At 31.3% G+C, this 12,394-nt stretch overlaps 4 protein-coding genes across 4 annotated transcripts, besides 3 other annotated features; 3 read left to right on the forward strand and 1 right to left on the reverse strand.

Annotated features, from left to right (window-relative positions):
- The first annotated feature begins 6,326 nt into the window (after positions 1-6,326).
- Positions 6,327-6,725: a mobile genetic element.
- Positions 6,327-6,740, reverse strand: TVAGG3_0560050 (KilA, N-terminal/APSES-type HTH, DNA-binding family; the record flags this gene model as incomplete). The annotated part of the gene is made up of 1 exon (XM_001295046.1): positions 6,327-6,740. One exon carries the CDS (start codon positions 6,738-6,740, stop codon positions 6,327-6,329), a length of 414 nt encoding a protein of 137 aa, XP_001295047.1.
- A 415-nt stretch (positions 6,741-7,155) lies between these two features.
- TVAGG3_0560070 (uncharacterized protein) lies at positions 7,156-7,491 on the forward strand (the record flags this gene model as incomplete). The annotated part of the gene is made up of 1 exon (XM_051238480.1): positions 7,156-7,491. The coding sequence occupies one exon, from the start codon at positions 7,156-7,158 to the stop codon at positions 7,489-7,491; it is 336 nt and encodes a 111-aa protein (XP_051096304.1).
- A 581-nt stretch (positions 7,492-8,072) lies between these two features.
- On the forward strand, positions 8,073-8,309 carry TVAGG3_0560080 (uncharacterized protein; the record flags this gene model as incomplete). The annotated part of the gene is made up of 1 exon (XM_051238481.1): positions 8,073-8,309. One exon carries the CDS (start codon positions 8,073-8,075, stop codon positions 8,307-8,309), a length of 237 nt encoding a protein of 78 aa, XP_051096305.1.
- Positions 8,310-8,449: 140 nt separating this feature from the next.
- On the forward strand, positions 8,450-8,776 carry TVAGG3_0560090 (uncharacterized protein; the record flags this gene model as incomplete). Its single annotated transcript, XM_001287587.1, has 1 exon — positions 8,450-8,776. The coding sequence occupies one exon, from the start codon at positions 8,450-8,452 to the stop codon at positions 8,774-8,776; it is 327 nt and encodes a 108-aa protein (XP_001287588.1).
- Positions 8,777-9,064: 288 nt separating this feature from the next.
- Positions 9,065-11,683: a mobile genetic element.
- Positions 11,684-11,952: 269 nt separating this feature from the next.
- Positions 11,953-11,989: a mobile genetic element.
- The last annotated feature ends 405 nt before the right edge of the window (positions 11,990-12,394 follow it).

The raw sequence follows: 12,394 nt of genomic DNA on the forward strand, positions 1-12,394 counted from the left end.
ACCTGAAAACATGAACGTAAACATTATTTTTGGATCATTTACGCTCATTACGATGAAGTCATGACAAAGCATATACGATGAAGAAGTCATGACAAAGTATATACGCTCATTACGATGAAGAAATCATGAAAATTCAATGAGATGAGAAAAGAGGTGAGATCTCACCTCTTCACCTAAACATTATTTTTGGATCATTTACGTTCATTACGATGAAGAAGTCATGACAAAGCATATACGTTCATTACGATGAAGAAGCCATGACAAAGCATATACGATGAAATCATGACAAAACATATACGAAGAAATCTTGACAAAACATTTACACTCATTACGATGAAGAAGTTTCGACAAAGCATATACGTTCATGTTTGACAAAGCATATACGATGAAGAAGTCTTGACAAAGCATATACGCTCATTACGATGAAGAAATCATGACAAAACATTTACGCTCATTACGATGAAGAAGTCTTGACAAAGCATATACGTTCATGTTTGACAAAGCATATACGATGAAGAAGTCTTGACAAAGCATATACGTTCATTACGATGAAGAAGTCATGACAAAGCATATACGTTCATTACGATGAAGAAGTCATGACAAAGCATATACGAAGAAATCTTGATAAATCATTTACGTTCATGTTTGACAAAACATATACGATGAAATCATGACAAAACATTTAACGCTCATTACGATGAAGAAGTCTTGACAAAGCATATACGATGAAGTTTTGACAAATCATTTACGTTCATTACGATGAAGTCATGACAAAGCATATACGATGAAATCATGACAAAGCATATACGCTCATTACGATGAAGAAATCATGAAAATTCAATGAGGTGAGAAAAGAGGTGAGAAAAGAGGTGAGATCTCACCTCTTCACCTAAACATTATTTTTGGGTCATTTACGCTCATTACGATGAAGTCTTGACAAAGCATATACGATGAAATCATGACAAAACATTTACGAAGAAATCATGAAAATTCATGAGGTGAGAAAAGAGGTGAGAAAAGAGGTGAGATCTCACCTCTTCACCTAAACATTATTTTTGTCTGATTTACGTTCATTACGATGAAGAAGTCATGACAAAGCATATACGATGAAATCATGACAAAACATATACGAAGAAATCTTGACAAAACATTTACGTAAACATTTATTTCCTGTGTTGTTGTCAAAATGTCATGTTGTCTCATTTTTTCAGAGAAGTTAAATAACCTGGTGACATGTGACATAGTGACACCTTCAGTTCTTCAAAAATAATTCATAACTGCCTTCCCCTGCTGTGTTGTCAAAATGTCATGTTGTCTCATTTTTTCAGAGAAGTTAAATAACCTGGTGACATGGTGACATAGTGACACCTTCAGTTCTTCAAAAATAATTAATTATTGAATAACCTGAAAACATGAACGTAAACATTATTTTTGGATCATTTACGCTCATTACGATGAAGTCATGACAAAGCATATACGATGAAGAAGTCATGACAAAGTATATACGCTCATTACGATGAAGAAATCATGAAAATTCAATGAGGTGAGAAAAGAGGTGAGATCTCACCTCTTCACCTAAACATTATTTTTGGGTCATTTACGTTCATTACGATGAAGAAGTCATGACAAAGCATATACGATGAAATCATGACAAAACATATACGAAGAAATCTTGACAAAACATTTACACTCATTACGATGAAGAAGTTTCGACAAAGCATATACGTTCATGTTTGACAAAGCATATACGATGAAGAAGTCTTGACAAAGCATATACGCTCATTACGATGAAGAAATCATGACAAAACATTTACGCTCATTACGATGAAGAAGTCTTGACAAAGCATATACGTTCATTACGATGAAGAAGTCATGACAAAGCATATACGAAGAAATCTTGATAAATCATTTACGTTCATGTTTGACAAAACATATACGATGAAATCATGACAAAACATTTACGCTCATTACGATGAAGAAGTCTTGACAAAGCATATACGTTCATTACGATGAAGAAGTCATGACAAAGCATATACGTTCATTACGATGAAGAAGTCATGACAAAGCATATACGAAGAAATCTTGATAAATCATTTACGTTCATGTTTGACAAAACATATACGATGAAATCATGACAAAACATTTACGCTCATTACGATGAAGAAGTCTTGACAAAGCATATACGTTCATTACGATGAAGAAGTCATGACAAAGCATATACGTTCATTACGATGAAGAAGTCATGACAAAGCATATACGAAGAAATCTTGACAAATCATTTACGTTCATGTTTGACAAAACATATACGATGAAATCATGACAAAACATTTACGCTCATTACGATGAAGAAGTCTTGACAAAGCATATACGTTCATTACGATGAAGAAGTCATGACAAAGCATATACGTTCATTACGATGAAGAAGTCATGACAAAGCATATACGAAGAAATCTTGACAAATCATTTACGTTCATGTTTGACAAAACATATACGATGAAATCATGACAAAACATTTACGCTCATTACGATGAAGAAGTCTTGACAAAGCATATACGATGAAGTTTTGACAAATCATTTACGTTCATTACGATGAAGTCATGACAAAGCATATACGATGAAATCATGACAAAGCATATACGCTCATTACGATGAAGAAATCATGAAAATTCAATGAGGTGAGAAAAGAGGTGAGAAAAGAGGTGAGATCTCACCTCTTCACCTAAACATTATTTTTGGGTCATTTACGCTCATTACGATGAAGTCTTGACAAAGCATATACGATGAAATCATGACTAAGCATATACGCTCATTACGATGAAGAAATCATGAAAATTCAATGAGGTGAGAAAAGAGGTGAGATCTCACCTCTTCACCTAAACATTATTTTTGGGTCATTTACGTTCATTACGATGAAGAAGTCATGACAAAGCATATACGATGAAATCATGACAAAACATATACGAAGAAATCTTGACAAAACATTTACGTAAACATTTATTTCCTGTGTTGTTGTCAAAATGTCATGTTGTCTCATTTTTTCAGAGAAGTTAAATAACCTGGTGACATGGTGACATAGTGACACCTTCAGTTCTTCAAAAATAATTCATAACTGCCTTCCCCTGCTGTGTTGTCAAAATGTCATGTTGTCTCATTTTTTCAGAGAAGTTAAATAACCTGGTGACATGGTGACATAGTGACACCTTCAGTTCTTCAAAAATAATTAATTATTGAATAACCTGAAAACATGAACGTAAACATTATTTTTGGATCATTTACGCTCATTACGATGAAGTCATGACAAAGCATATACGATGAAATCATGACAAAGCATATACGATAAAATCATGACAAAACATATACGATGAAATCATGACAAAACATTTACACTCATTACGATGAGGTCATGACAAAGCATATACGATGAAATCATGACAAAACATTTACGTTCATTACGATAAAATCATGACAAAGCATATACGATAAAATCATGACAAAACATATACGATAAAATATATTTCCTGGACTGTTGTCAAAATGTCATGTTGTCAGTAATTTTAAGAGAAGTTAATTAACCTGGTGACATGGTGACGTAGTGACACCTAAAAACCATCTACCCTAAACATTATTTTTGCTGAATTCAGCAACAAAATGAACGAGGTCAGGATGTATGCAAATACCTTTGAATTCATTCATAACGCCTTAGTAAGATCATAAAATGCTTGTTTTTACATTCTCTACTGTATCTTCGAGTTCTTCTTCATCTAACTTCTCATGAACTTTCTTATCTATGGAGTCCATAATATCTTTGACATAAAATGCATACTTTACAGAGCACCATTCAGCAACAAAATGAACGAGGTCAGGATGTATGCAAATACCTTTGAATTCATTCATAACGCCTTAGTAAGATCATAAAATGTTTGTTTTGAGGTCGAGCCACTTTTGGCTTGACCGTATTCTTTCAACCAAAACTCAAGAATTTTCCTGTGTGAATTTTGTATAAAAAGCAACCGTCTGAATTCAGGTGGTTGTTATATTCTTCACAAAACATATACGAAGAAGTCTTGACAAAACATTTACGATGAAGTCATGACAAAACATATACGAAGAAGTCATGACAAAACATTTACGATGAAGTCATGACAAAACATATACGAAGAAGTCTTGACAAAACATTTACGATGAAGTCTATGAACATAATAATATTTCAAACCAGGAGCCAAATTCTTGCGATTTTCATATGGAATCTCTTCTCTCGGTTTTTCGAGGGAAACAATCATATGAAATCATTTACACTCATTACGAAGAAGTCATGACAAAACATATACGAAGAAGTCATGACAAAACATATACGAAGAAGTCATGACAAATCATTTACGAAGAAGTCATGACAAAACATTTACGATGAAGTCATGACAAAACATATACGTTCATGTTTGACAAATCATTTACGTTCATGTTTGACAAAGCATATACGATGAAGTTTCGACAAAACATTTACGTTCATGTTTGACAAAGCATATACGATGAAGTTTCGACAAAACATATACGAAGAAGTCATGACAAATCATTTACGATGAAGTCTTGACAAAACATATACGAAGAAGTCATGACAAATCATTTACGAAGAAGTCATGACAAAACATATACGAAGAAGTCTTGACAAAACATTTACGATGAAGTCTATGAACATAATAATATTTCAAACCAGGAGCCAAATTCTTGCGATTTTCATATGGAATCTCTTCTCTCGGTTTTTCGAGGGAAACAATCATATGAAATCATTTACACTCATTACGAAGAAGTCATGACAAAACATATACGAAGAAGTCATGACAAAACATATACGAAGAAGTCATGACAAATCATTTACGAAGAAGTCATGACAAAACATTTACGATGAAGTCATGACAAAACATATACGTTCATGTTTGACAAATCATTTACGTTCATGTTTGACAAAGCATATACGATGAAGTTTCGACAAAACATTTACGTTCATGTTTGACAAAGCATATACGATGAAGTTTCGACAAAACATATACGAAGAAGTCATGACAAATCATTTACGATGAAGTCTTGACAAAACATATACGAAGAAGTTTTGACAAATCATTTACGAAGAAGTCATGACAAAACATATACGAAGAAGTCATGACAAATCATTTACGATGAAACCTTGACAAAACATTTACGAAGAAATCATGAAAATTCAACAGGGTGAAAAAAGAGGTGAAAAATTAGGTGAAATCTCACCTCTTCACCTAAACATTATTTTTGGGTCATTTACACTCATTACGATGAAGTCATGACAAATCATTTACGATTAAATCATGGCAAAGCATATACGATGAAATCATGACAAATCATTTACGATGAAACCTTGACAAAACATTTACGAAGAAATCATGAAAATTCAACAGGGTGAAAAAAGAGGTGAAAAATTAGGTGAAATCTCACCTCTTCACCTAAACATTATTTTTGGGTCATTTACACTCATTACGAAGAAGTTTTGACAAAGCATATACGATGAAGTTTCGACAAAACATATACGAAGAAGTCATGACAAATCATTTACGATGAAGTCTTGACAAAACATTTACGATTAAATCATGACAAAGCATATACGTTCATGTTTGACATAGAGTTTACGTTCATGTTTGACAAAATATATACGTTCATTACGATGAAATCATGACAAAGCATATACGATGAAGTCATGACAAAACATATACGATGAAGTCATGACATAGAGTTTACGTTCATGTTTGACATAGAGTTTACGTTCATGTTTGACAAAGCATATACGATGAAGTCTTGACAAAACATATACGTTCATTACGATGAAGTCATGACAAAACATTTACGTTCATGTTTGACAAAACATATACGATGAAGTTTTGACACGAAGTGAAGATTTGCACTTCGTCAAAAAAGTGAAGGTTCCCGACGGTTTCAAACCGCCATACTTTACATTTTGTACAAAAATATTGTGAGTAAATGAACTCATTATTTTTGCATCATGACAAAACATATACGAAGAAGTCATGACAAAGCATTTACGAAGAAGTTTTGACAAAACATATACGTTCATTACGATGAAATCATGACAAAACATATACGAAGAAGTCATGACAAAGCATTTACGAAGAAGTTTTGACAAAACATATACGTTCATTACGATGAAATCATGACAAAACATATACGTTTATGTTTGACAAAGCATATACGAAGAAATCATGACAAAATATATACGATGAAGTCATGACAAAGCATATACGAAGAAATCATGACAAAACATATACGAAGAAATCATGACAAAACATTTATGAAATCATTAATGAAAACATAAACGATGAAATCATGACAAAACATATATGAAGAAGTTTCTTTTCCATATCTTCGCGTTCTTGTCTGTGAAGTTCGTCAAGAAGTTTACAAACATACCATGAATAGCGAGCTGAAGCCCATTGTGCCACATTATTTACGAGAAGTCTATGAACATAATATCCTCTCAAACCGTTTGGCAATTTTTCACGGTTTTCATAGAGTTTTGGCGACTGGGATTTTTTACCTACTCGCTGTTCTTCACTGTTTTCAGAAAAAAGTATGTCTCGCTGTGCTTCACTTAAGAGTTCAATGGTGCTTTGGTTCCTAAACCAGTCTTTAGGAAGCTTAGTGTCTGGAGCAAAACAAGCCGTCAAAATACTTTGCATCTGGTACATATACGAAGAAGTCATGACAAAACATATACGAAGAAGTCATGACAAAACATTTACGTTCATGTTTGACATAGAGTTTACGAAGAAGTCATGACAAAACATATACGAAGAAGTTTTGACAAAACATATACGTTTAAGTTCGACAAAGCATATACGATGAAGTCATGACAAAGCATTTACGATGAAATCATAACAAATCATTTACGATGAAATCATGACAAAGCATATACGATGAAGTCTTGACAAAGCATATACGATGAAATCATGACAAAACATATACGATGAAGTCATGACAAAACATATACGTTCATTACGATGAAGTCATGACAAAACATTTACGATGAAGTCATGACAAAACATATACAGTGAGTTTAAGTACTACTGTGAACAGCATGAGATTGAAGTAATGAGTAAAGGAGACTTTGAAACGCTTATGAAAGACAGTGAGGAGGTCGTTCATGAGAACAGTGTTGAAATAGTTCATGAGAACAGTGAGGAGGTCATACATGAGAACAGTGTTGAAATAGTTCACGATGTCGTTCGTGAAGAAGCCATTGCAACAAAGAATGAGATAAAGGATTTCATAGAACTTAACAAGGAGGAGTTTAAAGAAGGCTATGAAGTGAAAAGATGTGAAGAAGATTTCTTGGCGTATTTGAAGAAAAAGAGACTAAAGCCAATGGCTCAAAATAAGTTTCAATCGATGTTCGAAAAGAAACGTTTGAGCTATGGTGGTGTAAGAAGCACATATTACTTTGTTAAGAAGTGAGGACATTTATTTTTGTCGTTAGTGTTGGAGTTTGTGTTTTTGTTAGTGAGAGAATAAATTAAATCATGAACTTTGCCATGGTCTCTGTCCCTAGTAGTTTTCATTAAGTTCTGGAAATAATGAAAGTCATAAACTTTGCCATGGTCTCTGTCCCTAGTAGTTTTCATTATCTCACAGAGTTAATGAAAGTCATACTTTCTATCAGATGAAGCATGTAGATGAACATAATGAAAGTTAGTGAGTTTGCCACGAGTTATGAATAAAATATTGGCATATTAGATGAGATAGCTGATGAAACAGATGAAGATAAATTAAATCTTGGACTTTGCCACACTCTGTCCCTAGTTCCTCAAAAATCCTTGACAACGTTGCTTAGAAATTTTGGTTCAAAACCTCATCTGATTTTAATCTGTTATGCTACCTGTTAAGTTTCGCGAGATTATAAATGTCATGGAGTTATATAAAAAGGAGGGACAGCTAGGGACACTGGAAGTACTTGTAAGGCTATCTGTTAAGATTGCATGAAATACTAAAAAGTCATGAAATCCATTATCGCTGTGCTAGCTTCACCTTAGAGTAAAATGACGACTAAAGTCACTGAAGCAATGAAACAAAAGTTTTTGGTAGAATACATTAAATCAGGAACTATTCCAGAAGGTTTTTACATTCATACTATGAAGGATGGTAGAGTTCAGTTTAGAAAGATAAAGCAACCATTAGATAAAGAAGGTATATTAAGGAAGATTAAACTTCATGAGGACAACATTGCTGAACTTAAGAAGAAGTTAGAAGAGTTGGAGAAAGGAAGAGAGTTATAAAGCAATGAATTCAACAGGGTGAAAAAAGAGGTGAGATCTCACCACTTCACCTAAATTTATTTTTGTGCTATGTTTTCATACGTGTGAGGGTGGTGATATCATTTATTTTTAAGTTTATTTTTAAGTTTATTTTTATATAAATGACGAAAACTATTGAGATAACAAACTACAACGGTCATGAGTTCAAGAATTTGTTCTTCGTTCCTCGTGAAAATACATTCTATCAGATACGAGGGAGAAAGGGTAAAGTTAGTTTGAGCGTTTATGAAGGAATGAAGAATGGAAAGTTTATACAAGCATACGATACAAACGGTAAGCGTGTTTCATTAGCTTTGTCAAAACTTACTAACATTTATTTTGACAGTGACTTTGACTCTGACGATTGGAGCGACAGCAGCGATACTGAAGAATATGAACTATTGTGTGAAGCACAGCAATGGGAAGAGTTGCAATACTTTTGTAAGTGAGAACATTAGTGGGAACGTTAGTGAGAACGTTTATTTTTTCATTAGTGAAGTCGTTTGTGAAAACATTAGTGAGGTGAAGTGGTTGGTGGCTTTGTAAATATTTAAGGTTAAGTTAGTGTTGTCGTTTGTGTTGTAAAATATACGTTAATGGTTTTGTAAATATTTAAGGTTAAGTTGGTGTTATGGTTGTATTGTAAAATATACGTTACCGGTTTCGTAAAGTGTCAAAACCGCTAAGTGGTGTACGGAGGAGCGCAGTGCCTCAGTACACGACTTATGTATACTAACTTCCTTTTGTAAATCTTCGGAAACTGAACTGTTCTCAATTTTAACTAAATAACGTGCTTGACAAGAATGATCGATGCAACGGTAGTAACGTTCAATATTATTTGAATTAATAATATTTGTATGATCATGCGAATAAAGCATATCTTTGCGAACAATTGTATCAGGATATTTTCCAGTAACTGCGGGAATATTTTTAACTGCAATATAACTAAAATATCTTCTGACAGCTTTAGATTCATTTTCGGCGTATTTAATATTAAAATATTGAAGAACTTGTTTGATTATATTCGTTTTTTCATGTTTCGATGTTGATTTTTGGTATTTATCAGATTGTTCCCTGATAAATATTTTATTTTCGTCTGTAAAGTTTGCTCTTTTTGATTAAATATAGATGATTTTCCCATTAAAAAATGAAATGATGCAAAATTTACGAAAACCGTTCGAAAATTGAATCAAAAATGAAAAGTAATACTTAAATGAGTAATTCTTTGAGATATTGGTCTTAGATTGAATGTAGCGTCATTCTTATATAGAATATATATTCATATCATCGGAAATATGATAAAAAGCATATAATAAATGTCAAAAAAGTGAACAAATAAGCAAAGATATTTTTTAAAAAACAATGAAAAGTAATACTTAAATGAGTAATTCTTTGAGATATTGGTCTTAGATTGAATGTAGCGTCACAAATTTCACAAATATAATTTACTATATAATTTTATTCATTTTTTTAAAATGGCTGACGACAGTCTGTATCAACTAACTCAACTAGTCAAGCATAATGATTATTCTTCGGATTCATTAAATCAACTTTATCAATGCATAAGTACAATGACAGAAAGATCAATTGGATGCTTGAATTGGGATAAATTTTTCAAAAAAATCACAGTGACTGATGAAGTTCTTTTACATTTTTTAGCATCCGTTTTAAACATTGAAAAGATATCAGAATGTTTCAAGGATTCTATTTTTTATCACAATATTAATCTTGAAAAATTCAGTAATTTAACTGAAACAGAACAACAAACAATTTTAAATTCCTACAAAGCGGATAAATTTACATATTACATAATGTGCTCACAAATTGTAAAATCAAACTGGAACAATTTATCCCAAACTTTAGTTAATATTGCAAATCAATATTTGCCATTTTTAGATGAAGAAAAGCAAATATATATATTTACTGAAATAACTGGCAATTATCAAAATTTTGAAATTTCAGTTGCAAACTTGTTACTTTTTTATGAAAACAATGAAGAAAAATTAAGCAACTGTTTTAATTTAACATTGTTCCAGCAAATTTATTCCAAAAATGGAATCGAGCAAATGATATTTTTTGCTGCAAATACAATTTGTTGCAATAACACTTCTATCAATTTTTACAATCTCCTTGAAATTGAAGAAATGAATCCATTTGATTTTTTTTATTTCTCAATTCAATATAAAGAGATATTAAATTGCGATGATTTTCCAAAAGTTACAGAAGTAATCACAGGTTTAATCTCAGCTTCAAATATTAATGCTATTATGCGAATTTGCCAAAAAATTTTGGATAAAATTACATTTTATAAATGTAATTATTGCCATATTACCTCAATATGGAATTTTATCACAAATGCAGCAATAATTCTTCCTGATGAAGATTTATTAATCAAATTATTAAAATTCATAGAAAAAACAGAAAAAGCAACAGATGAATTATTCGAACCGGAGAATGATTTGGGTTTCTATGAATATTTAAATTCGATTTTCTCAGATATTACATCTGCGAGAAATAAGCAATTTCTCTTGGAATTTCTAAATACCCATGAAGATGACTTCACTTATGATCAAACATTGTGAGGTCATTTTTGATCAACAAATTAATTGAAATTCCGATCAAAAAAAATTCACAAATTGGATCAAAAAATCGAATCTCAAGTTAAAAATAAAAAATTTCTACATTTTTATCAAATTTAGATTTTTTTTTCAAATCATGCGAATTGATTGAATAATTGCATATTTTATACCATGCATCTAGAAGTATGTGTAATATTTTTGCTTTCATCAAGAAATTGTCGAATTTGATCTTAATTTTTTTTGAAAAATATACTTTTAGAAAAAGAAATAGTGATTGAATAGCTGCCCATGCTGTAAAAGGGTTATTTTTACAAGTAAAAAAATTGTTATTTTTCGAGCAAGTCGAGGCTTTTTTACCATCTTATTTTTGAAAAATTTACGAAAAATTATATCTGAAAAAACGCTTCATTTTGATATCTTACAATGATAAAATACCAATGTTGCTGGGATATAATAGCTACACCTGGACATCTACTACATTAATGCGTATGACAGGTAAAGTTGATTTCAAAAGTATAGCCTGGAAAGATTACAATAAATCAACGATAATTCAAAAAAATTTCTTATAAGTTAACATAATAAAAATTTAATTTTTATATTGCTTGTATTATACTTAAGTATATAATATATTTAAATCTTAGAATGAAAATTCGGGACGCCCTAGCTATTCAATTTTCCCTTAGGACGCCCATAAACCTTTCAAAAATGTGATGTAAATATCACAATTTTGAGAAATTTACACTAGGACGCCTTAGGACGCCAACCCCCTTTTTTACCAATACGAATCATGTAAAACATATGACTTCATTGTTTTAAATTGAGTATTTCGATGTAAAATGTAACCAATACATCTATCAACTAAGTATAAAAAAATTTATTGCAATCCGATTTTTCGCCCCAAGTTGACTATATTTTCATTTTTATTTGAGATTTGAAATCCCTGCGTAGTATATAATATCATGAATATCATAATAATTTTCAATGAATGAATTTAGGAACCTTTTTTTTAATTCTTTTACAATTTTCAATATTAATCAGTATAATTGTAATAAACAGAAATTCATCAAAAGTGACAGCTCTCAATTTTTTGACATTTGTAAATTCTAAATTGAATGAGAAAAATGAAATAATACTAAGCATAATACAATATTCTAGATTTAATTATAATTAGGGAAAAGTTAGTTTTGAGAGTACTTTTCATAGGCATATAGAATGAAATCTTCTGAAAAATAATATCACATAAACTCATATTATTTTCTAATATATAACTATTTTATATAAAAATCAAATTCAATGATCTTAAAAGCGAAGGATAAACCTCAAAATTTACGAATATAATGAGTGGGAATATAATGCTTATCTATCATAAAACCATATGAAATATCAATTTTTGCTTTACGCCTAATTTTTGACGACAATTAGCAAAAAATGTTAAATGTTAACACTCAGTCCATTTGAATATGAAAAATAAAATTGACTTTGATTAAA

This window comes from Trichomonas vaginalis, chromosome II (genome assembly GCF_026262505.1).
Source record: "Trichomonas vaginalis G3 chromosome II, whole genome shotgun sequence".
NCBI lineage: Eukaryota > Parabasalia > Trichomonadida > Trichomonadidae > Trichomonas > Trichomonas vaginalis.